Source organism: Sciurus vulgaris (assembly GCF_902686455.1).
Source record: "Sciurus vulgaris genome assembly, chromosome: 7".
In the NCBI taxonomy this organism is placed as follows: Eukaryota; Metazoa; Chordata; class Mammalia; order Rodentia; family Sciuridae; genus Sciurus; species Sciurus vulgaris.
The window spans coordinates 44,321,413-44,349,390 of record NC_136467.1 but is presented as its reverse complement, the minus strand read 5'-3'; the positions used below and the strand labels follow the sequence as shown (position 1 = coordinate 44,349,390).

Sequence of the window (27,978 nt, the reverse complement as noted above, 5' to 3'; positions counted from 1 at the left end):
ATGAAAATAAAAATAAAAAGTCTTACAGAAATATGAAGTCTTGGCAACCAAAGGAAAGCAGAAGTCAGAAGCCTGGAGAAGTGCTGAAGAAACTGTAAAGTTTTCTCTTTATCCCCCAACATTATCAAGAACAGAGAAGATACAAACCAATCATGGCCAGCATAACTGCCTTGCAGACAGACTGAAGAACACAGTTAAGGAACTGTTGCAATATTTCACAAGATAAAATTTAAGAACACCACAAATATTAATTTCCAGGATCTCTATCAGAAAAGGGATGCCAATGATACTCAGTACTCATTTATAAGTTATTTAAATCAAATTAATTTATTAAAGAAAAATACATCACTTGTATAATCACTATTTACATGCGCCAATGGCAACAGCAACTGGAGGTAAAATAAATGGTTTTGTGAAAACTTACTTGTTCGTCATTAAGAATATTATCCTTTCTGTAGTTATCTGCTAAATGACTAGCATAACCAAATATAACATCCTATTTTAATGTAATCTGTACATTTCCATAATTCAGTAATGCAAATAGTTTGTATACATTTTTTTCTTCAAGTCAAACTCCATTTCTGAACAATCACCAATTCAAATGAAGTAATAAATGGACACAGTGAGAAAAAAGCAGCAACTTTTCTTATTCTGGATCTATGAAACCTATTTTTAAAAACATTTTCAGATGTCTCTGAAAATGCATTCTAATGACTATTCAGTTTAAGATTCAATGAGTATGCCTGAATATAATGGTATGATTCAATTTTATAAAATGAATGTTTCAAATACAGAATACTGTGAGGATGTATCATAACAAGTCACTAGTTTAGCTTAAAGTATTATTTTACTATAAATATATTAAGGTAGTCCATCAAAAGATATGAAAAACATATGAATAAAGTTCAACTATGTGAATTCACTGGAAAAGGATATGAAGAGAAGACTTTACAGGAACTTTCTGCTGTTTCAGGAATCTCTCACAGTGCTTTAAAACCAAGGCAAGATCATTTTCTGCACCATCTTTTAACAAGTTGAGGAACTTACCATACCTACATTAAAAATACATAAAACATATAAAATGGAAAACATCAGGGCTGGGGAGATAGCTCAGTTGGTAAAGTGCTTGCTTTGCAAGCACAGGGCCCTGGGTTCGATCCCAGGTACTGCAAAAAAAAAAAAAAAAAAAAAAAATCAGACTCTGTGTTCTACCTTTATTTTTTGAACTCCATCTAAGTGTATTCCTTTTGAGATTTCAAGAGGTTAAGATTTCAAAATTCTACTTTTAGCCTAAAAATGTTACAGAGTTCTCACTTAACACCAGCTCTCTCATAAATGTTCCTGATAATTATGATATACTTGGAAAAGCAGTACCCACTCTGTAATACTGATAACTTTATGGGAAGATGAAGCTGTAATGAGAAAATAAAGTGATGATCCCCTGTAGATGAGAAGCAGAATACAAACATATTTTTCCTTGAATTTAATCTAAGACAAGAAAGACTGACAGGTAAGTTTTATGGAATATTAAACCTACAAATAATTCTGAAGATCTTTTTGTCCAGTGGTCCCAAATGAAGGTGGTACTTCTGCCAGGGGTCACTTTGGACATTTATAGGGGTATTTTTAAATTGAAACTGGGGAATTCAACCAGTCTTTGGTGAGGAAGTACCAATAGGTCAGACCTGCAACAGTTGTGCATAATAAGTTGCCAATGTCCTAGGATTTTTAAGGATGTAAGATGTAAAAGCTGTTTATAATTATTTGAAACTAATAGTGCTTTATATAAACTCCTATATTTTTAAATACACATTAAATTATCTGTTAATCAAGGAAAAATAGTACAACTGCTTTGTTTAAAAACTTAATAAGACTTGTTTATCACTATGGGAAGTATCTTTGCTAAAAACAATGTTTATGGTATTTAGAAACCAAAACAATCAGTCTGTATTTGTTACCACCAGTGACTCAATGATTCTATACGGAGATGCCAGCTATATCTTATATAGCAATGTAATCAAACATGCATTATAATTCCCTTTCCATTTACATCCTACAAATAAGATATCAAGTTAAAATAATATGACTAGTCTGCTCATATCATCTATAGATTTCATTTCAGAATGGAAATCAGCACCTCAAAATATTTACATAAAAAGTAGGTCCAGAGTCACATAATAAAGAGTATTACATGCCCTATGTGATACAGGTGAATGAACTAGAATTAATGCTACATTTTCATCAGACTGTGAATTTAGAAAACACTCAGTCTAGTTTAATAGCTCTCATCTATGCCTTGTATTTGATTCTGAAGATGACCCTATAATTAAAATAGGACTGTTAAAATCCTCATTTAATAAGCAATAAAGGGAGGGATCAGTGACTCAGTCCCTAATACCAAGTTCATGATCTAGCATGACCATTTCTTTTGAAAATTATAATTTGGATACTTAAACTACAATAATTTTGGTTATTTATTTTAACTTCTCTATCTTGAAGGTACTTTCATATGCATCACCATAGTCTTTACAATTACAACTAATCATATTTTAGAAAGTGGTGTGATTGTGCTACTAATGTGCTGATTTTTACAGTGCTATTTTGGGGGAAAACCTGATAGTGATAGAGGCTTAAACACACTGTAATTAGCCTCTGGAATAAAAATGCACTATAACTGATTTACAGGCAGAAGTAATTTAATCATATGCCAATAGCCTCAAAGATAAAGTTATTATTTTATGGATAACTCTACATTTAAAGTATACAAAATAGTTGGTTGTTAAATATCATTCAACACATATCAGGCAGATGAATTCTAGGGATGCACAAGGGAGATATTTTTCTATATACCTGACAGTCAGTTTAATACCAAGCTGCTGCACAGATGAAAGACTTTCATTCTTCACATTTGCATCAGTAGCTAAAAACAATAGAAAACTGAGTTATAAAAATGTATAAAATTCTGCATAATATTTTAACTGAAAATTGATGAAAGCAATATTTTTACATATTTTAATATGAATTTTGAAAACACTGATGAATTTGTTCTTTTAAGCACTGTCAGTTATCTTTATAGAGGAATTATCAGAAAACTTTTTTACATAACTTTTCTCCTTAAAAAAGCATTTAGAAGCATATTAAATATAAAATAATAGTTTTAAAACAATCTATTTTACGTGGCTACAAACAAAAAGGACCAAACAAAAAAGCCATTAACCTAAAAATGATCTAGAAATATTGTGCTTCCATTGTACAATATATACATAAGACTTTGAATTACAAATAAATATAAACATGGTTGCTTATTCCCTCCTGATACTTGCATTTAAATCTTTCAGTAAGCAGTATTTACTTCTTTTAAATGACAACATGTGAGGGTGAAGTGATTTCTTCCTGCAGGCCAGATTTTCTTTGTGGAGTAGTGGTGATCATCTACCAAAAGTGAAAAAGAATTGTGCCCTATGGGGGACTTGAGAGGTCAAAAGTTTGGACTGGTTCTTGAAACCACTGGTGACCAAGTTAACAGTGAGCACTCAAAAGCATCAGTAGATGCATTCAGAATTTAACTGAAACAATTAAGGGAAACATTGAATATCAGTTTTCTACAAAATGCCTGGTTTTCTGAAACTGGTTATCACTGGTGTTTTCCCCTACATTACTTACACATTGGTATATTTCATACTATCAATAGAATCTATTTCAATTGTACATTTATTCCTTTAAATAAATTCTTTCTGATACAGTAAGTATGGAACACCTTGCAAAAATCTATGGGGATAAAAGATAAATCATACATCATATCCTATAAAAACTTTTCATGTAGTGTCATAGGTAAAATGTATATAGAGATATATCTTATAAAGACATTTATTTTTTTAGATTATTCTTATTATTTTTCCTGTAGCTCTTTATTTTGAAATAGCTGATGTAGAAAATATTGTAAAGAAATGTACAGGGAGGTCCCATGCACCCTTCACCCATTCTCCTCCACCCAATACTAACACCTTACATAACTGCACCAAAATATCAATATTAGAATCTAACAGTGATACAATTCACAGAGTTTATTCATACCTTAGAATTACACATTCACTCAGGTATCTCTGTGTGTGTGTGTGTGTGTGTGTGTGTGTGTGTGTGTGTACTTTTAAGTAACTTTATTATACATGTATCTTTGTGTAACAATCACCACAAACAAGATACAGAACTGTACCATCACCCTAAGGCTCTGTTATGCTACTCCTTAATGGCTACACCTCCCTCTCCATATCATAATCCCAGGCAAATGATGATCTGTTTTTTATCACTATAATTTTGTTATTTGAAGACTGTTATATAACTAGAATCATACACTAAAAAACCCTGAGATTGTCTTTTAGCAGTCAGCATAATTCTCTTTAAGTTTATCAAAAGTTTTACATTTTTATTGTTGAGAAATATTCCACAGTACAGATACAATACTGTCTGCTTAAACATTCATCTGCTGAAGGACAAATGAATAGTTTCTGGATTTTTTTAAAAAATTTATGTTGGTGTATAATAATTATACATAATACTGGGATTCACTGTGACATATTTGTACATGCACACAACATAATTTGATCAATTTAATTTCCTAGTACCTCCCATTTCCCTCCCTTCCTCCCTCTGATCCCCTTCTTCTTCCCTACTGGTCTGCCTTCTATTTTCCTGAGATCCCTGTTTTTACTTTTTTCTAACTTCCACATATTACAGAAAACATGACCTTTTACTTTCTGAGTCTGCCTTATATTGCTTGGCATGATGCTCTCCATTTCTGTCCATTTTCATGCAAATGACATAAGTTCATCCTCTCTCTCTCTCTCTCTCTCTCTCTCTCTATATATATATATATATATATATATATATATATATACCACGTTTGTTTTTTACTCATTCATCTGTTGGACAGATACCACAATCAAGACACAGAACTTCGCCATCACTATAAGATTCCCTTGTACTACTTTACAGCCACACCTCCCACTCTCCATGCGTAATTCCTGGCACGCAGGCTGGTTCTATGACTTGGCTACTATGGATGTGCTGCTATAAACATGGAGATATTTATATATGTATATATATATATGTATGTATGTATATGTATGTATATGTGTGTGTGTGTGTGTGTAAAATGCTGATTTTTAATGTTTTAGGAATTAATGCTGAGGAGTGGTATAGATGGATCATATGGTGGTTCTATTCCTAGTCTTTTGAGGAACCTCTGTACTGATTTCCAAAGTAGTTGTACTAATTCACATTCTCACCAACAATATATAAGACTTCCTTTATCCCCTCATCTTCACTAGCATGCCTTGTTATTTGTATTCCTGATGCTTGCCATTCAAATTGGAGTGAGATGAAATCTTGGTATAGTTTTGATTTGCATTTCCCAGATTTCTAAAGATATTGAATATTTTTTCACATATTTGTTGGCCATTTGTACCTCTTTGATAAAGGCACTTTAAAGCCCTAAGTGGAAAAAGAATGATACAGATAAAGTACTATGTGAATATTAAGATATTATTTCCAGCTGATTAGAAGGAAGGTATTTAAGTTAAATCTTAAAATATAGGTTGCTTTTAGAGGAACCACTCACACCTCCAGGAAAACGAGACTGGTAGGTGGAATTCTTACAAAAAAATAAAACAAACAAAGGTAAGTTCAAAAACTTCAACTTGAAAAATGTGTCCAGTTAATTTCATGATAAATTACATTTGAGTTTTATTTAGACTGAAATGCAATCTTAGTAGTATTGTCAAATTTTGTCTATATGACAAGAGTTGGGCTACTATTTACATAACTTAGAATTTCTTGTTTATAGTTATCACTGTGCTAATGAATGCACCTACCTCTCTAAGGGAGGATACTAGTTCTGCCCTAGTCCTAGTAAAAGATTCTCATCCTACAGCAACAGAGTAAGGCAAGGGGGACTATTCAATGTCTTCTAAAAATGTTTCCAACTGTAGAGAGTATGGAAATTTCTCCCTATTAATCATGGCCTATGCGGTTCCCTAGATCTTCAGAAGAAAGGAATTCATCATTCATATAGGGGGGAAAGATAAAAGGAGATTGTGAAGCTTGGCTTTATTCCATTTATATAAGTCAATGATTCTGTTTCTTTTCCTGCATAGAGTTAAAAGAAAAAAAGGTTGTTTTGAGTTTCCATTCCTTGATGTCAAAAACATATATATTATTCTTACTCTCACAGAGTGGTCTAATCAATTTTTAAAACTTCAATCATCATCCACATATTAACCATAATTTCAAATTTTTAGTCTCATCAATAGCATTTAAAACTTTAGCCATAAATCAAACACAGTTTCATAAATACCACTACAATGTAATAAGATTAAGTTCATGTAGGTAGTTAACAAGAAGTTCTTTCAGTTTTTATACCTGTATCTGTTCCTGGAGATTCTGTATATTAGGCTGAATCAAACTTTAGCTTTCCAGGTTTAAATAATGTAAAATTTTAGTGCTGTTTTGGTGACACTGATTGAGTTTGCAAAATTTAAACAGTATTAAAAATAAAAATTGTGACTAAATGTTCTTACAGCCATGGAATAGACCTCTTATCAGCTACCATAATGTGATACAGTGAGAATGATGTGATTTCTATAAGGTATTTCCAGAACATGTTTAAGTTGAGTTAGATGATAATACTTAGAATTCTAGTACACACAAAACTATATTATTAAGCATAAATAAAATCTAACCTTCAGGAATATGTAGCTCTGGGGGCTAGTAATAACACTAATATTTCCCTTAGAAATCATAATACATACAGATATTTTAACAGCAGAGGAGGAATGTGCCCTGTTGGAGAAGGGGGGCTAAGAAAGGGATTCCCAGTGTCAAGTGTTCTGTGGATCACAGTGGCATGCGTCAGAAGACACTGACCTCCACATCAATGAAGAATGGAATAAAGTTAAGGGCCAAGAGATGTTGACCAAAGGGACTGTGTCACTGAACCTTACATGAGGATCAAGTTATTATACTTCTTTCAGTGTAGTCTAGTTGTGAGGCCTGAGATAAGTCCTTTCACTTTTCTAGAGTTGTATAATTTCCAAGTACTACTTCACTTTAAAGTTTATGATTTTATCTTCAGAAGAAAAGCAGCTCTGCACATTCCAACAGATCATAATTCCTAATTATAGCTGTGTATCAAAATCTTCTGAGGAGTGTTTTAAAGGTAAAGACAAACAGACTGTACTCCAGATTATTGAGTGAGATTGAAAAGGGTGAAAACCTTTTGTGTTTTTAAAAGCCGCTATAGTATGTCTTGTGCACTAAAGTTGAGATCCACACTTACAGAAACAAGAGTGAAATTTAGATACAGTTAAAATTGGACAGTGCTATCCCACTAGAGAAATTTCACTTTAACAAAAGTTCCAATTAAATTCTCAAAAAGGCTGTGTGTATGTGTGTTTGTGTGTGTGTGTGTGGTTTGGGGATTGAATCCAGGGCCTCAAGCATGCTAAGCAAACACTCTACTAGTGAGCTACAACCCTAGCCTTCAAAAGGGCTTTTAAATGAAGAAATTAATTAAAGTATAAAGGATACCAAAACAAACATCAAATATCCATATTTTAAAAATAACTAGTGTGAAACAGATGTAAATAATTTAGTATGAATAAAATACTACAGAAAATAAATGGAAAAAAATGAAATTTCCTAAAGTAGGAAAAAGAAAATTAAAAAATGACTTAGGGCTATATATTAAAGGAGATACTGCAAGTTTTAAATTGTGTTCAATATAAATTATGATAGCTTGTCGACCAATGGTAGATTACAAAAGTTCAATGAAAGAAATTTATTATATATAAACTGGACTAAATGCAATGTATGAAGGAGGAATTAACATCTTTAGAAGTAAAACAAAACTTACAGGGCAAAATGAATAAGTAAAAGTCAATGATAAAAAAAAATGGATGTTCCTTTACTCCATGTACAAACAGAGAAACTACATGTATCCCATTTGTTTACGATAAAAAAAAAATGGATGTCTTCCAAAGATTCTGACAAATATCTATGTTTGGTAAACAGTAGTTTACTGATATATGTACAATAATGTATGGGAGACACAACAGGTGCTTAATAAACATCAAGTGAATGAATGAATAGATGAACGAACAAATATCCAATGAAGAAATAAAAGTAACTGTACTTTTATTATCAATTAGAATAAAAGTGGAGAAGAAAACAGATAAAAATATTTCCTGAAATAACAAATAGAAGAACTAACTCCCACACCCTGAAGTCATTATTGAAAAGAATAAGCTGTTGAGAAAGGGACAATCAAACAATGACACACATAGCATCATATTTATCACACTTAACTATGCTTGATTCAACCTAAGATACCACTAACAGGTAAAAGATGGAAAAGAGCTCCCGCTCTCTCACCCTGCACTGAAGTTAACTCAAAGTGGATCAAAGTTCTAGTAATAAATCAGAAACTTTGCAACTGCTAGAGGAGGACACAGGGGCAGCACTCCAACACACAGGCATAAGCAGCAACTTTCTCAATAGAAATGCTACAGCCCAGGAAATAATACCAATAATCAAGTTAAAAAGCTTCTGCACAGCAAAGGGAACAATAGTACAAGGAGAGAACTTGCAGAATGGGAGAAATCTTGGCCAACTACTCTTCAGACAGAGGATTAATATCTAGAACACATAAAAATGAAAAAAACTCAATAAATATACACACACAAAAACCAAATAACACTTTCAATAAACAAGCAAATGAACTAAACACACACTTCTCAAAAGAGGTACAAATGACCAACAATATGTGCAAAAATATTCAACATATTTAGCCATCAGGGAAATATAAATCAAAACTAAACCAAGATTTCACCTCACTCCAATTAGAATGGCAATCATCAAGATTACAAATTGTGAATGTGAACGGTAAAAATGAACTTGAATGTACTGTTGGTGGAAATGTAAATTAATACAACCACTATGGATATTAGTATGAAGGTTACTCAAAAGACTAGGAATGGAACCACCATATGACCCAGCTATACCACTCCTCAATATTTATTCAAAGGAATTAAAATCATACTACAGAGATGCATGTGTAGCCATGCTAAGCAGCACAGGTCATGGGAGCCAATCATGGAACCAGCACAGGTATCTGTGAACAGATGAATGACTAAAGAAAATGTGATATGTATGTATATATACATATATATATATACATATGTACGTACATATATATATATATATATATACACATGTACATATGAAAATGGATGGAACTGGAGAGCATATATTAAGCAATATAAGCCAGACTCAGAAAATCGAGGGTCCTTTGTTTTCTGTCACATAGAGAAGCTAGAGAAAAAAAATGGAAAGAAAAAGGGGAGCTTACAAAAATAGAAGAGAGATCAGAGGAAGGGGTTCAGGGAGAGGGAAGAGGGGAGAAACTGATCAAATTAACATAAGCCACAATGAAACTCACTATTTCGTATAGTTTAAACCAATAAAAAAGACAGCACTAATATAAAATTATAATTTTTTAAAATAACCTACCACTTTAATGGTAAATATAATAGTCTCAGAATAAAATAAGTGAACAAAACTTACTAGATATGGACTGCAATTGCTCATTCTGGTAATGCATTTTATTCTATTTTGGGTTTGCAAAGCTAGCACACAGAGCACTGGTAGAAGAAATTAAATCTATTCTGCCTGGCACTTGGCTAATGGTGTGGAAAAAAATAAATTTTCAGAAGAGTAAAGAATTTCTCCACTGGAGGACAAATCCGTGGTTGGAGAAGCAGTTACTGCTTGGCTGCTTACTGACTCTCCTGAAGCCCGGCTCTATCTGTCGTAAAGTCAGAGAACTCTCGCCGCCCAAAGAAATTGTCAGTACATTTCCTCCTCCCTCCTTCCTTCCCCAAAGTCTCTGCAGGTTCCGTTGCTTCTTTCTTAATATGTGGTTTTACTCATCCATTTTATTCAATTCTCACTGCCATAAAATTCAATACCTTGTGACCAAGCTACCATAAGCATCTAAGCCTCCTAACTAGTAGAGTCAGTGTTATTTGGAAAAAGGTATTACACTTTCCACATCTCGATTATGCAATTATCCTTGCCTGGAAGAGCCTTCTCTTTCTTTCAGTTCTAATGTCCCAATAAGCAATCCAAGTATCACTCCCACTGCTCAGTTCCTGCTTCTTCCTTTCATATTCCATGATGGTACCCGTCTACACTGATGGCCCTTTCCACTGGACACACGTGGCACTTAACAACAAAATCACTCACTGATAATAACCAATTCAAATAGCATATTCATAAGCACTAGCACACTGCTGGAAACAAAGTCACCAACTGATAATGTAAGTTCCCCTGCTATTGGGAGCTGCAAATGAATCACTGCTTTGAACTATGTAACCCTGGACAGTAAGACGCCTCTCCTGTGAATCTTTTGGTGTGAGGGCACTAAGAGAAATGCCCATTTGCAGGCAACTCCTGTTGATAGGGAAAATTCCATGCTTGTCATGAAATTTATTAATTCATAAGCCTTGAATTCAAATCCCAGCTGCCCAGAGGTAGAAGGGATGGGAGTAAACTGATAAAGCCCCAACTAAGCTATTTTGCTCACAACTTCCTCCTATTTACCTAAAGAAGCCTTTTCACAGTGAATTCCTTTGATGTTTAAAACCTATACAATATACGTGTGGAGCCTAGCTCCTGAATGGATCAGACCCAACCAGGGCTGATTCACCCACCAAGTCCTGTTTTTCAATCTATAACTGAGACTGTCTTCATTTCAAATAATTTCATATTTTCCCAATCTGCCCACTGCCTGCATTCAGAGAACTGTTCATTTGCTCTGTAGGTCATAGCAATACTCTGTATTTGTTTATTTTCTATTTTACTACATGCAGTGATTTCCTTAATCATTTTAGGTATCTGTGCTAGTGCTCCTCCTTGAAGGCAGGTTCATATCAGACATCTCATCCTAATTATTAAGCATTGTGCTTTACTCACAACTATGTTTCATAAATGTGAGATAAAGGGTACATTTGCTTACTATTCACAGAAAATGTAAATGGTTTTTAAGTGTATACAGTAAGTCTAAAAACTGTATTTTAAAAGGTGAAACAATGCAAAATTTTCTGACAGTTTTGAGTAAGCTTGCATCATGAAGAAAAAGAAGGTAAAGTTATAATTTCTACAACCCTAAAAGTGCTATTTAATTCATCATATCAAAGAAGCATGTATAGTAGGAAAAAAATCCTCAAATCACTGCAGAGAGATGAACTGACAAAAAGATAACTAACATCAATTAAGATCAGGAAACATATACCTGTATGATATACAAACCACAAATGTGCAAAAGTTTGTTCTTTCTTCTTTCTTTAAGGGGATAAAAAGCCAAACTAATTTGATTTTCCCAGATTTGCAAATTTTATAATGGACTGAAATCCTGAGGGAGCTAACAACAGATGGATGATAGTGTTATTCTAATTTGAACCACCTTAGGGTTTAGAGAGCCGTCGTTTTTAAAAAGACAATCAATTTCTCATTCAAGAAACATGAAAAAACAGTGAATATATCCACCATTTGCTTCAAAATACCTTTTACATCAAGACATGGTGTTTGTCTATTTAAAGTAATAGTGAAAAATTTTAATAGTAAACCATTGTTCCTCCAGCCAAAAAAATACATGATGAAGAATGAGGCTACCTAAGGTCTTTGGAAGAAAACACTAGCAATGAACTTACCACATCATAATAATAAACAAGAAATCAACAGGAAGTCACCTTATTTTTTGGTCTTATTCTAAAGTTCTGGTGCTTTGTTATTCAGTTGGAGCCTTTAAGGAATGTAAATTCACATTCAGAGTTTATCTGCCTACATAATACATTCAACAAATCCAACATCAGATCTTGCTCCACATAATATAGAAATATGACAGAGGGTAGTAAATGCATGCATACTGAGTAAGCAATAAGTCTTGTTGAATATTCAGATAAGATATAAAATATAATTGTAATTTTAGATTATCTACAGAAAATATGACCCACTAGAACTATATGACAAAGAAAGCTGCAGAATTTGGCAATCATTATACTTAAATCTAAAAAAAATACCCACTCTGGTCATGCAAATGCTTATCATTTCTTCCTTATTTCCTGTTATAGACTTTGTATATGTTTTCAATTAAGTTTTTAGATTTACTAATAAAGTTGTGATTATCCTCACAAATGGCATGTTTTCAAAATTTCTTCCCAATTGCTGTTTTCTGTGCCTCAGTTTCCTCATTTTAAATACAATGAATATGCTCACTTTAGAAAGATTATAGGACTGAATAATAATATATATATCAAGTATCTCCACATACCATCTAATGTATAAGACATTCTCAACAGGTATCAATTCTTTTCAACTACTTTAGTTTTTTTTTTGTCTCATTTCTTTGCTTTCATTCTCTGATGATTACTTTTATCCCTCTCTCATATTTGCATTAGATGTTACTATGAATAAATAGTTATAGGTTCATTTGTAAATATCAATGTATTCAGAATCGCTATAGAATTTTATTTGTGTGAATACAGATGCTTATATAACAGCAGGTGTATTTAATCAATGCATATGAAAGATACTAAGGAGTTTGAGACCTAATGAATATTTAAGCTAGTCACAGACAATATTATAAGTATCAGAACAGCAATTTAAAGTGAATGCAATAGAGCGGAGAGGAGGGTCTTCCTGTTTGGGAATAAAAGGTAACGTGATATTTTGCAGTTAAGTTGAACATTATCATATAGGTGTTGTGGGGAGAGAAATGTTCACCCAGAAGAAACAGGAGCAAAGGTTCACTAAAGTGAAGGCGGTGCTGTGTTTGGGCATGGATGGGTATTGAGAGAAAGGATAAGCCAGACTGAAAACATATTTGATTTTCAAATTTTTTCTTTTATGAAAATATGACTATTATAGAATACCTATCCTGAATAAACAAGACATATTTGAATGATGGGTCCTGCAGTAAATGTCACCCTGATAAGAGAAGCAACACCCTTCATGATCTACTGCCATATACCTATGCTCTTTTTCTACTGCCGTCATTCACTGCCTTTAAGTACCAGATGTTCATTTTTTTGTAAATTTCAGTCCTCCACCTTATCCTTTATAGTTACTTAATAATCTTCCTAAGGTATAGATGAATAAAGTAAAGCTTCTTCTCAGAAATTGTATTCAACAGGTCATAGAGTAAACAATTTAAAACTCATTGACACAGTATATAAAGTCCTCCTCTTTCATTCTTTTACCAATTCTTTGATTTGGCAAATATTTATTGATACTATTATTCCAGTTGCAGAGGATAATACTGATGGTAAGACACAGAACTACACTACAGGAGTTTGATATGAATAATCAGACATTAGGTCAAAATATGAGAAAGAAATGAAAATGGGATGTGTTATTAGGTGTATATGCCAAGTTCATGGTTTAGTACTTTGTATATCCAGCTCCTACCTTTCCTCTCAACTTTAGCATTCCTATTCATATACAAAGTGTGCCTACTTGAATGTCTAACAAGTATCCACAACATAGCATAAAAGCAAAAGCCAACTTCGAAGCTCCCCCTTGCAAGCAGATTCATTCCCCTTTCTTCATCTCATGGTATAGTTGTTCCATCTTCCCAGCAGTCAGAACAATTGCCTAAGAGTCTTCTCTGACTCCTCCTTTTTTCCCATACCCCATATTCAACCTGTTACTCAATCCTGTTGGTGTTATTTTCAAAATACAACCCAAAACCCAAGCACTTCTCATTGTCTCCACTACTGACATTCTCAGCTGAGTCATCACAGTTTTTCATCTGGATCTTTTCAATAGCACCGTAACTCCTCTCCCCGCTTAAGCCCTTTGTCATCCCCTTTGGTCTTTTCTTAATACAGTAGCCATAGTGAATTTATGAAATGTAAATTAGCATGCCAGTCATATGTTCAAAACCCCACAATGACTTTCAAGACCCTAGAGCACTCTCTCCCCTCTTATATTAATACCAACAAACTTCCTCTTACTCCTTTCCAGACTAAGCAGTCTTATTTGTGGCCATTTGAAGAGAAATCTCTCCCCTTGAAAATACTCACTTACTCTTTCTCTCACTTCTCTTCCTAGTTGTGGATTTAAAATCACAAGATTGGTAAAACCTTGTGTAAATACAATTATACTGAAACAACCACTCCAACTACTAGCACTTCCTGCTCCTTGCCCTGCTGTATATTTCTCATTTAGCATCACACCACTTGACATAATGAACCTTTTATTTATTTCTGTTTTTGCACCAGAAGGTGAACTCCAAGAAGGCAATATTTTTCTCTTTTGATTGCTGCTGGTATCCCAGCAATTTAAAAAGTGTTAGTACATAGTCATGTATAATATCTATTTGAGGAATAAATGAACATGTGGGTAACAATAATATGTGTGTAAATGAATAATTTGGTATTCTTGAAAAATGAACATGAGGTACGGAGAGAGGGATGATGTAGAGGGAAAAAAAGGGGGCAGGAAAATGTAAGGCCTGGAGCACCATGGTAGGCTTAGACTTCATGCAGTGATCAAGGGTAAATTCTAAGGGGTAATAAGTGGGTCAGATTTGCACTTCAAAGTTCACTCAGAGAGCAATGTAAAGAATACCTTTGAAAAAGAATAAGACTCCAAAGCGATATACCATGTACAAAAAGTCTACTGCCATATCGAAGGTAAGAGGTAAGGCTGGCCTGAATCAACATAAATAAGAGTAAAGATGGATAGAATTAGATGAACTTGAGAAATATTAAGAATAGAACATAATTGAGTGATTGAAAGGGAAATGTGGACTTAAAGTTAGGGATGATTCTTCAGTTTATGGCTTAGATGACCAGTAGATCACTGTACTGCCTATCAAAACAGAAAATGCAGGAGGACAACATATGTCAATAAGATCTAAAGTCCCTGCTGACACTGAGTTTGAGGTATTCTATACTACATCCAGGTGATGTTTAGCTACTAATCAGAGGATCTATGAGAATGAAACTTATGGTAGATTTTTGAGTAGATGTAAATTTTAAAGTCATTAATTTATATGAAGCAAGTAGTTTGAATTTGGTCCATCTCCTCGGATACTCATGTTCAAGTTTACCCAGTGTAAGATATAAGAAGGTGGACACTTAATCTATGGCATGTGAGAGATGGGTCTTTGGGAGACTAGGAGTAGGTAAAATCATAAGAGTATAGCCTTCATGATTAAATATGGATGGCCATAAAAGAGGGAGAGATCAGAACATACACATATGTACTCTCTGTAGTTCAGGTTGCCCTGCACCATCCATTTCAGGACTTTGCCAGAAACAAAGTCATTCACGAGATGTGTCCTCTCAACTTTGGGCAACAACCAGAAGCCAAATCAACCTTTTTTCTTTATAATTTATCCAGCCTGAAATATTGTGATATTCCAAAAGAAAACACTAATATAGTAAAACAGTATGAGATGTGCTCACCAGAGAATACCTGATAAAATCAGAAGAATGGAAGACACTACCTAAAGAAAAATAAATTCTAATAGATAAATCAAACAAATAAAAATAAAATCCCAGAATTATAAGGAAGCATACATTTGCAAAGAGATTTGATATCTGAAATGTATATGGCATCAAACAAGAGAGTTTAAGGATGGGAACTTGCACATTTTTGAAATCTAATCACACATCTTTATGAAATATTATCTATTTTCACATTGAGCGTACTTTAAACATCAAAGTGTTTAAAATTTACCTGTGTGTTCCACTGAAGGGAAGTAACATTCAGATGGGTTTTCAGTGAGATGAAGCACAAATTTTTCAAGTAATTCCACTAGAGCTGTAATAAACAAGAGAATAATTAGGATATTAAAGGTCAAGAATGATACGTGATAATGCATCTCTAAAATCACAGACTGGTAGATAAAAGTCACCTGAACTTCTTCACAGTTATACTCTAAGGGGATCCAACTCAAAATGTATACAGTTTTAGTATTCACAACAATGTTTCCAATTTAAATTAAATTTTAATAGCTTATCTGAGAACCTATTCAGTGTAAAACTGGAAAAGAATAATCTGTTATCTTTAGATTCTCTGAGGATTATTTCAGAATTTGTAAATGATTTCAATACACTAAGCCGGCTATAATTCTTATCTCATTATTCGCACAGAGAAAAAATCAGTGTACTCCAAAACCAGGATTAATGCATAGCTCTGCCTCTTTCAAATCCATGAAATATACATTTTATATACTTGCAACTCAGAATCGAGAAAATGATTTTTCCTGGGGGTGGTGCAATGAAATGTTTTAATCCTTTCATTTATGAACTCTACTCATATTGATTTCAAAGTGAAGTGAGTATTAAAAAAGTATAAAATGCCATACGTTCAAGGGTCAGAAAGGACATCAGTACTGTCAATTAAGTTTACAGTGCTTAGAGGAAACAATGAAAGCATGAAGACAGAGCCTACAGAATGGGAGAAAACCTTTGCCAGGTACTCTTCTGACAAAAGATTAATAAACTGTGTGTGTGTGTGTGTGTGTGTGTGGTGTGTGTGTGTGTGCGCGCGCGCGAGCACTTTTTCAAAAACAAAAAGTCTACTACGGAACAAATAACCTAATCAGTAAATGGGCCAATGACTAAGCAGACATTTTTCAAAAAGAAGAACTGCAAATGGCTAACAAATACATGAAAAATATTCAACATCCTAGCAATCAGGAAAACAAAATCAAAACTACACTGAATTTCATCTCACTCCAGTTAGAATGGCAATCTTCAAGAAATCCAAGTAGTATGCTGCTACAGACACCACTGCCATCAACCAGAGACCTTCTCTCAGGGCACAGCTGCCCCTGAGGGCCCTACCGAGGATACCTGGAGGTCTTTCCTCCAGAGTGCCTTTGCCAAAGCCACCACTGCCACTGACGAAGAATTCTCTCTCAGTGTGCAGCTGCCCTTGACCCTGCTTGCAGGCGCTGAGGGTCCTTTTCTCTGGGTGCTAGCAGCTATCTACGTGGCTGCCCCGCATTCACCACCCTCCGCGGCTACTGCCACAGACACCACTACCACGAAAGCCTCTGCTGCCCTGAGATAGTGATGAGTCTGCCAGGGACAGTATGGGACAGGAAATTTTTGAGAAGACAGAGACAGAGCTGCGAATTATCAAACACCAACAGAAACAGTTGTTTAATTTTCCACGGAGATTTATTTTATTTTTAATTTTTTCTTCAGTGCATTTCTCTCCACTATTTGGAGCAAGGCATTTTTCAACATCAGTTTGTTGAGGCTAGTGATATATGCATGGGTTTTGGCAGTTCTGCTGTATTTCTCATAAAATTTTTTCACTTTATATGTTTCTTCTGTCACTTTGCTGTTTTCCTGATTCTCATTCTACCTTTTCTCCCACCTCACAGCCGATCTCTGCTGGTTCCTCTTCTACTCTTCCTGTGGACTTTTATTTCTAGCTTCTCTCTTTCTCCCCTCATGAACCATCATATCCTACACTATTTCTTTCTCTTTTTGTCCACTATTTGAAATTGTAAACCCTTAAGCAAATTTTCTGTTAATATTGTAGCCAGTGATTGAACACATCATTTCTGTTTAAAGCAAGAAAGCAAGTAGATACCTTGGTGGGAGCTATTAGATTTAAGGCTATATATTATTTACGTGCTGTTCATATTGGTCTCCCTCTTAAAGGTAGGACACTGGAAACCTTAAGGGACAATATAGATCTACTGGGTAGAATCTGTACTGTCTCAGATACATACAACTAGATGGGAAAACACACAAGCAACATGAAAAAACAAGGGAACGAAGTGCCCCAAATAAACCAATATGCCCCAATAAGAGAATCCACTAAAAACAAAGTAGAAGAAATGTCCAAGAAGGAGTTTAGAATATACATAAACTGATATGCAAAGCCAAGGATGGTATAAAGGAGTGAAAGTAAGAGAAAATACAGGAAGTGAAAGATCACTTCAATAAAGAGAGATTGTGGGGGAAAAAAAGAAGAAATCCTTGAAATGAAGGAATCAATAAACCAAATTATAAATTCGATGGAAAGCATCGCCAACACACTAGACCATTTGGAAAACAGAACCTCAGGCAATATGGGCAAAATATTTAATAATGAAAATAATGTTGACCATGCAGGGAAGATGGTAAGAATTCATGAACAGAACTTCCAAGAATTTTGGGATAACATGAAAAGACCAAATTTAAGAGTTATTGGTACAGATGAAGGAGCAGAGATACAAACCAAAGGAATGTACAATCTTTTCAATGACATAATACCAGAAAATTTCCCAAACTTAAAGAATGAAATGGGAAATCAAACACAGGAGGCTTACAGCAGACCCACACTAAGACACATTATAATGAGAATGACTAAAATGCAGAATAAGGATATCATCTTAAAGGCCATGAGAGAAAAAAAAAAAAAATTACTTACAGGGGAAAAACAATCTGAATCTCAACTGATTTCTCAACCCAGACCCTCAAAGCTAGGAGGTCACAGAACAACATATTTCAAGCTCTAAAAGAAAATAGATGCCAACCAAGAATTTTATATCCAGCAAACTTCTTTCAGATTTGAAGATGAAATAAAATCCTTCCATGATAAAAAAAAAGAAGTTAAAAGAATTCACAATTAGAAAGCACACACTATTGAACATGTTTAACAAAATATTCCATGAAGATGAAGTGAAAAAATAAAAAAAATGAAAACAAGCAAAGGGAGGAACTACACTAAAGGAATAGTCAAAGAAGAAACTAAATCAAATTAAGAGCCAGAAATAAACCAAAATGACCAGGAATACAAATTATATCTCAATAATACTCTTGAATGTTAATAGCCTAAACTCATCAATCAAAAGACATAGACTTGCAGTTTGGATTAAAAAACAAGACCCAAAAATATGCTACCTCCAAGAGACCCACCTCTTAGACAAAGACATCCACAGACTGAAGGTGAAAGGATGAGAAAAAAACATATGACTAATATGGATTGTGTAAACAAAGCAGGGTTTCCATTGTCCTATCAGATAAAGTGGATTTCACACCAAAATTAATCAGAAGGGACAAAGAAGGTCATTTCATTCTACTGAAGAGAATTATATATCAGCAAGACATAATGACTGTAAATATTTAATGCCCCAAAACAAGGGAGCACTCTATGTAGATCAAATAAAACCTTCTCAATTTCAAGAATCAAATAGACCACAACACAATAATACTGGGTGACTTTAACATACCTCACTCACTACTGGATAGATCTTCCAAACAAAACCTAAACAAAGTAACTATAGAACTAAATAATACAATCAATAATTTTTTTTTTTTTTGCAGTGCCGGGGATTGAACTCAGGGTCTTGTGCATGCGAGGCAAGCACTCTACCAGCTTAGCTATATCCCCAGCCCTACAATCAATAATTTTGACTTAACAGACATTTATACAATATTTCATCCATCAATGAGCAAATATATTTTTTTCTCAGCAGCACATGGATCCTTCTCTAAAACAGACCATATCTTATGCCACAAAGCAACTCCTAGTAAATAACAAAAAGTGGAGATAATACACTATATTCTGTAAGATAATAATGGACTGAAATTAGAAATCAATGTTAAAATAAAAAATAGAAGATACTCTAACACATGGAGACTAAATAATACACTATTGAATAATGAATGTATAGTAAAAAAAATCAAGAATGAATAAAAATCCCTGGGACGCTATGAAGGCAGTACTAAGAGGAAAGTTCATTACATTGAGCTCATTCAATAGAAGAATAAAAAGCCAACAAATAAATGACCTAACATTACATCTCAAAGCCCTAGAAAAAGAAAAACAAATCAACACCGAAAACAGTAGAAGACAGGTAATAATTAAAATCAGAGCTGAAATAAATAAAATTGAAACAAAAGAAACAATTAAAAAATTGACAAAACAAAAGTAAGTTCTTTGAAAAAAAAAATCAATGAAATTGATAAACCCCTAGACATACTAAGAAGGAGAAAAGAGAAAACCCAAATTACTAAAATACATGATGAAAAATGACTGCATGACGAACGTGATTCCTAAAATATGTATATCAGAAAAATGAGATTACACTCCATTTAGGTATGATCTATCAAAATGTATAAATGCATTCTACTGTCATGTACAAATTAGAGCAAATGACAAAAAATTTAAAAAAGAAAAAGGAAATATCAAAACAACATAACTGAAATACAGAAGATAATAAGAAACTATTTTGAAAATTTATACTCCAGTAAAATAGAAAATATGGAGACATCACATTTTCTAGAGTATATGACCTATCTAAACTGAATCAGGAGGTCATACACAATTTAACAGAACAATTTCAAGTAAAGAAATAGAAAACTCCATCAAAGTCAACCAATTAAGAAAAGCCAAGGACCAGAGCAGATTCTCAGCCAAGTTCTGCAAGACCTTCAAAGAAGAACACCATACGTCTCAAATTATTCCATGGAAGAGAAAAGGAGGGAACCCTTCCAAAGTCGTTCTATGAAGGGTAATATTGCCCTATTCCCAAAACCAGATGAAGACACATCAAGGAAACAAAACTTCAGACCAATATCCCTAATAAACATAGATGCAAAAATTGTCAATAAAATTCTGGCAAATCGCATACAAAAAACATATTAAAAAGTGCACCACAATGAAGTGGCATTCATCCAGGGATGCAGGATTGGTTCAACATATGGAAACCATAAACGTAATTCATCTTATCAATAGACTTAAAACAAGAATCATATGATCATCTCAATACATGCAGAAAAAGCACTGGAAAAATACAACACCCTTCATGTTCAAAACACTAGAAAAAAAATAGGTAGAGTAGAAATATAAGTCAACATCGTAAATCCATATATGATAAACCCAAGGTCAACATAATTCTAAATGGAGAAAAATTGAAAGCATTCCCTCTAAAAACTGGAACAAGACAAGAATGCCCCCTTTCAACCACTTTTATTCAACACTGTCCTTGAAACTCTAGCCAGAGCAATTGAACAGAAGAAAGAATTAATGTATTCTACTGTCAAAGTACAACAAATTAGAACAAATAAAACAATTAATAAAAAAAGACATGCAGCATGCTGATTTTAAGTCCTTTGGGCATAAACCAAGGAGTGGGAAAAACTGGGTCAAAAGGTGGGTCCATTCCAAGTTTTCTAAGGCTTATCCACCAATTTGCAACTCCACCGGCAATGTAAAAGTTGTGCCTTTTCCACCACATCCACGCCAACATCTATTAATGTTTGTGTTCTTGATAATAGCCATTCTAATTGGAGTAAGATGAAATCTTAGAGTTGTTTTAATTTGCATTTCTCTAACTACTAGAGATGTTCAACAATTTTTCATACATTTATTAATTACCTGTATGTCTTCTTCTGTAGTGTCTATCTAGCTCCTTGGCCCATTCAATGATTAGGTTCTTCAATGTTTACAGCAGCTCAGTTCACAATAGCTAGATTGCAGAACCAAACTAGATGCCCTTCAACAGATGAATGGATAAAGAAACTATGGTATATATACACAATGGAATATTATTCAGCCATAAAGAATAATAATATTATGGCATTTGCAAATAAATGGATGATATTGGAGAATATCATGCTAAGTGAAATAAGCCAAGCCCAAAAAACCAAAGGCTGAATGTTTTCCCTGATAAGTGGAGAATGATATATAATGGGGGTGGGGGTGTGGGGAGAGAAGAATGGGGGAATTTTAGATTTTGTAGACAGAAATGAGAGGGAGGGGAATGAAAAATGGTGAAATGAGACAGACATCATTACCCTGTGTACATGTATGATTACACAAAAGAAAGAAATATGTAGCCCAGTTGTGTACAATGATGAAAATGCAGTCTGTAAAAAATTTTTTTAAAATAATTTTTTTAAAAGACATGCAGAAACTGAAGTGTGAAATGAGGTGCTTTTTGGTTCTGAAAGAAAAAAAATAAAAAATTTAAAAATTAAAGTTACACAAACAGATAAAGAGAACTCAAACTCACTATTTGCTGATGACTATTTAGAAGATCTAAAAATTCCACCAAAAAAATTCTAGAATACATGAATTCAGCAAAGTAGCAGGATATAAAATCAATACCCATAATAAAAATTATGCCTATACATCAGTAATGAATCCACCGAAAGAAATAAAGAAAAGTACCCCATTCACAATCACCTCAAAAATCATAACATACTTGGGAATCAATCTATAAAAGTGGTGAAAACCTCTACAATGAAAACTACAGAACACTAAGAAAGAAATTGAAGACCTTAGAAGATGAAAAGACCTCCCATGCTCCTGGATACGCAGAATTAATACTGTCAAAATGGCCATACTACCAAAAACATTACACAAATTTAATGCAATTCCTATTAAAACTCCAATGACATTCTTCATAGAACTAGAAAAAGCAATCATGAAATTCATTTGGAAAAATAAGAGACCCTGAATAGCCAAAGCAATCCATAGCAAGAAAAGTGAAGTGGGGATCCAAGATGGCGGACTAGAGGGTGACTGCATCTCCAGTCGCTCCAGAACACAGGATTCAAGAAGGGGAGGCATTGAGAGACTCGGACGAAAATAGAACCACTAGGTGAGTCTCCCCCACCCAGTGAAGCTCAGCTGGGCGGCAGGCCTGGATTTGAGCGGCTTATTAGAGTAGGACAGGGCAGATAGAGTCTCCCCCAGGAAGCTCTGTGCAGTCTGGCGGTGAGCTACTCCCACAGGGACAGATCCTCCAGCCTCGCGGAGCAGGCCCCCCAGTGAGAGCCTTTCTGCACAGAAAAAGCCCGGCCAGCTCCAGCCCGCCCCACTGCCAGCTCCGGCCCGCCCGCTGCCAGCTCCAGCCAGCCCGCAGGTTGCTTCAGTGACCAGCACAGGGTGCCAGGGACTTCACCAAGCAGCCCAGCCCCCTCCGGCGGGAAGCGCCTCTCTAGGCTAGCTTCTCGGGGCACACCACCAAGTGAGAGCCTGTTTACACAGAGCCAGCCACAAGTCCCCAAGCAAGTGGAGACCTCCAAACTGCAAGCAGCCTCTGGGACCATGGCTGAGCAGCAAGAGACCTCTCCAGGTCTCTCTCCCTGAAACCAGTAGCGGGCTAGGGGCAGCATTCTTCGGAAGCACTGCATTATCAAGTTAATCCAAGACTTCAGGCTACTGAAGGCTGGTAGGTGATACACTGGAAATCTACACGGACACTATAAGCCAATAGAGGAAATCTACAATATCACAGAGTCCCACTGACATCTGACCAATATGAGAAAACAAGAGAAGAAAATGTCCGAAACAAACCTAGACACTATATCAATGAAACCCAAAACAGCACAGCAGAAGAAATGTCAGAAAGGGAGTTAGGAATGTACAAAATTAAAGTAATCAGGGAAGCAAACGAGGAGATGAAAGAATAAATGCAGGCATTAAATGAACGCACGAATCAACAGTTAATAGAGCAAATAAGGGAAGCAAAAGAACATTTCAATAAATAGTTAGAGATACTGAAAAAAAACAAACAAACAAACAGAAATCCTTGAAATGAAGGAAACAATAAACCAAGTTAAAAACTCCATAGAAAGCATAACAATAGCATAGATCACCTGGAAGACAGAACTTCAGATATTGAAGACAAAATATTTAATCTTGAAAACAAGGTTGACCAAACAGAAAAGATGGTAAGAAATCATGAACAGAATCTACAATAATTCTGGGATATCATGAAGAGGCCAAATTTAAGAATTATTGAGATTGAGGAAGGCTTAGAGAAACAAACCAAAGGAATGAACAATCTATTCAATGAAATAATATCAGAAAATTTTCCAACTCTGAAGAATGAAATGGAAATCCAAGTACAAGAGGCTTATACGACTCCAAATATGCAAAATTACAACAGACCTACACCAAGGCACATTATTATGAAAATACCTAACATACAAAATAAAGATAAAATTTTAAAGGCCGTGAAAGAAAAGAATCAGATTACATTCAGGGGGAAAACAATAAGAATATCAGCAGATTTCTCAATCCAGACCCTAAAAGCTGGAAGGGCGTGGAACAACATTTACCAAGCCCTGAAAGAAAACGGATGCCAACCAAGAATTTTATACCCAGGAAAACTTACTTTCAGATTTAATGATGAGATAAGATCCTTCCATGATAAACAAAAGCTAAAGGAATTTACAAAAAGAAAGCCGACATTACAGAACATTCTCAGCAAATATTCCATGAGGAAGAGATGAAAAACAACGATGTAAATCAGCAACGGGAGGAAATAGCCTAAAGGAATAGCCAAATAAAGGAGAAACCAAATCATGTCAAAAAACAAAAATGAGTCAAATGACTGGGAATACAAATCATATCTCAATAATAACCCTGAATGTTAATGGCCTGAACTCATCAATCAAAAGACATAGACTGGCAGATTGAATTAAAAAGAAACATCCAACAATATGCTGCCTGCAAGTGACCCATCTCAGAGAAAGAGATACCCATAGACTAAAGGTGAAAGGATGGGAAAAAACATACCATGCACACGGACACAGCAAAAAAAGCTGGAGTATCCATCCTCATTTCAGATAATGTGGGCTTCAAGCCAAAACTAGTCAGAAGGGATAAAGAAGGACATTTCATACTGCTTAAGGGAAGCGTAAATCAGCAAGACATAACAATCATAAATATCTATGCCCTGAACATTAGCTCATCCATGTACGTCAAACAAATCCTTATCAATTCCAGAAATCAAATAGACCACAACACAATATACTAGGTGATTTAATACACCTCTCTCACCGCTGGATAGATCGTCCAAACAAAAATGAATAAAGAAACCATAGATCTCAATAACACAATCAAACAATTTAGAATTAACCGACTTATATAAAATATACCATCCAACAAAGAATGAAAACACTTTCTTCTCAGCAGCACATGGATCCTTCTCTAAAATAGACCATGTTTTATGCCACAAAGCTACTGTTAGGAAATACAAGAAGACAGAGATACTACCTGTACTCTATCAGATCATAATGGACTGAAATTAGAAATAAATGACAGAATAAAAAACAGAAACTTTTCCAATACATGGAGATTAAATAATATACTATTATACGATGAATGGATAACAGAAGACATCAGGAGGAAAATTAAAAAATTCTTAGAAGCAAATGAGAACAAAGACACATCATATCAAAATCTCTGGGACACATGAAAGCAGTAGTACTGAGAGGAAGATTTATTTCATGGGGTGCATTCAACAAAAGAAGTAGAAATCAACAAATAAATGACTTAACATTACAAGCCCTAGAAAAAGCCCTAGAAAGCCCTCAAAGCCCTAGAAAAAGAAGAGCAGACCAACACAACAGTAGTAGAAACAGGAAATAGTTAAAATCAGAGCTGAAATAACGAAATTGAAACAAAAGAAACAATCGGAAAATTAACAAAATAAATAGTTGGTTCTTTGAAAAAATAAACAAAATTGATAAAACCCTTAGCCACACTAACAATAGAAAGAGGGAGAAAACTCAAATTTACTAAAATTCGGAATGAACTGGAAATATCACAACAGACACGAGTGAAATACAAAACATAATTAGAAGCTATTTGAAAATCTATACTCCAACAAAACAGAAAACCTCGAAGACATCAAAAAGTTTCTAGAGACATGAATTACCTAAACTGAACAAGGAGGACATACACACTTAAATGAATCAATTTCAAAGCAATGAAATAGAAGAGGTCATCAAAAGCCTACCAACAAGAAAAGTCCGGGACCAGATGGGTTCTCAGCCGAGTTCTACGAAACCTTTAAAGAAGAGCTCATTCCAATACTCCTCAAAGTATTCCATGAAATAGAACAGGAGGGAACCCTCCCAAACTCATTCTATGAAGCCAATATCACCCTGATACCTAAACCAGACAGAGAAACATTGAGGAAAGAAGACCAATATTCTTAATGAACATCAATGCAAATATTCTCAACAAAATTTTAGCAAATCGCATACAAAAATATATTAAAAAGATAGTGCAGCCACGATCAAGTGGGTTTATCCCAGGGATGCAAGGTTGGTTCAACATCCGGAAATCAATTAATGTCATTCACCATATCAACAGACTAAAAGTTAAGAATCACATGATTATTTCAATAGATGCAGAAAAAGCATTCGATAAAATACAGCAACCCTTCATGCTCAAAACACTAGAAACAATTGGGGTAGTGGGAACATTCCTTAACATTGTGAAGGCCGTCTACGCTAAGCCCATGGCCAATATCATTCTAAATGGTGAAAAACTAAAAGCATTCCCCCTAAAAACTGAACAAGGCAGGGATGCCCTCGTTCACCACGTTATTCAACATTGTTCTTGAGACTCTAGCCAGAGCAATTTGACAAACCAAAGAAATTAAAGTGATACGAATTGGAAAAGAGGAACTCAAACTATCCCTGTTTGCTGATGACATGATTATATATTTAGAGGAACCAGGAAATTCCACCAGAAAACTTTTAGAACTCATAAGTGAATTCAGTAAAGTAGCAGGTTACAAGATCAATGCTCATAAATCCAATGCATTTCTATACGTAAGTGATGAATCTTCAGAAAGAGAAATTAGGAAAACTACCCCATTCACAATAGCCTCGAAAAAAATAAAATACTTGGGAATCAATCTCACAAAAAGAGGTGAAAGACCTGTACAATGAGAACTACAGAACACTAAGAAAGAAATTGAAGAAAACCTTAGAAGATGGAAAGATATCCCATGTTCATGGATAGAAGAATTAATATTGTCAAAATGGCCATACTACCAAAAGTGCTATATAGATTCAATGCAATTCCAATTAAAATCCCAATGATGTACCTTACAGAAATAGAGCAAGCAATCATGAAATTCATCTGGAAGAATAAGAAACCCAGAATAGCTAAAGCAATCCTCAGTAGAAAGAGCGAAGCAGGGGGTATCGCAATACCAGATTTTCAACTCTATTACAAAGAAATAGTAACAAAAACGGCATGGTATTGGTACCAAAATAGACAGGTAGATCAATGGTACAGAATAGAGGACACAGACACAAAGCCAAATAAATACAATTTTCTCATACTAGACAAAGGGGCCATAAATATGCAATGGAGAAAAGATAGCCTCTTCAACAAATGGTGCTGGGAAAAACTGGAAAAACATATGCAGCACAATGAAATTAAACTCCTATCTCTCACCCTGCACAAAACTCAACTCAAAATGGACCAGGACCTCGGAAGCAGACCAGAGACCCTGCATCTTATAGGAAGAAAAAGTAGGTCCAAACCTTCAACTTGTTGGCTTAGGAGCAGACTTCCTTAACAGGACTCCCATAGCACAAGAAATAAAAGCAAGAATCAACAACTGAGGTAGATTCAATCTAAAAAGCTTTCTCTCAGCAAGGGAAACTATCAGTAATGTGAAGAGAGAGCCTACAGAGTGGGAGAATATCTTTGCCACTCATACTTCAGACAGAGCGCTAATTTCTAGAATCTATAAAGAACTCAAAAAACTCTACACCAAGAATACAAATAATCCAATCAACAAATGGGCTAAGGAAATGAAGACACTTCACAGAAGAAGGTGTACAAGCAATCCACAGATATATGAAAAAATGTTCAACATCTCTAGTAATAAGAGAAATGCAAATCAAAACTACCCTAAGATTTCATCTCACCCCAATTAGAGTGGCGATTATCAAGAACACAAGCAACAATAGGTGTTGGCGAGGATGTGGGGAAAAAGGTACGCTCATACATTGCTGGTGGGGTTGCAAATTAGTGCAGCCACTCTGGAAAGCAGTATGGAGATTCCTCAGAAAGCTTGGAATGGAACCACCATTTGACCCAGCTATCCCACTCCTTGGCCTATACCCAAAGGACTTAAAATTA

At 34.8% G+C, this 27,978-nt stretch overlaps 1 protein-coding gene across 1 annotated transcript in view; it reads right to left on the bottom strand.

Moving 5' to 3' along the window:
- The window catches only part of TBC1D32 (TBC1 domain family member 32), a 217,983-nt gene that overhangs the window by 29,794 nt on the left and 160,211 nt on the right, over positions 1 to 27,978 (bottom strand). Inside the window, 4 exon segments of the mRNA XM_079146273.1 lie at positions 27 to 181; positions 937 to 1,052; positions 2,851 to 2,920; positions 15,802 to 15,885. Of these exon segments, the coding sequence (XP_079002399.1) occupies positions 27 to 181; positions 937 to 1,052; positions 2,851 to 2,920; positions 15,802 to 15,885 (425 nt within the window).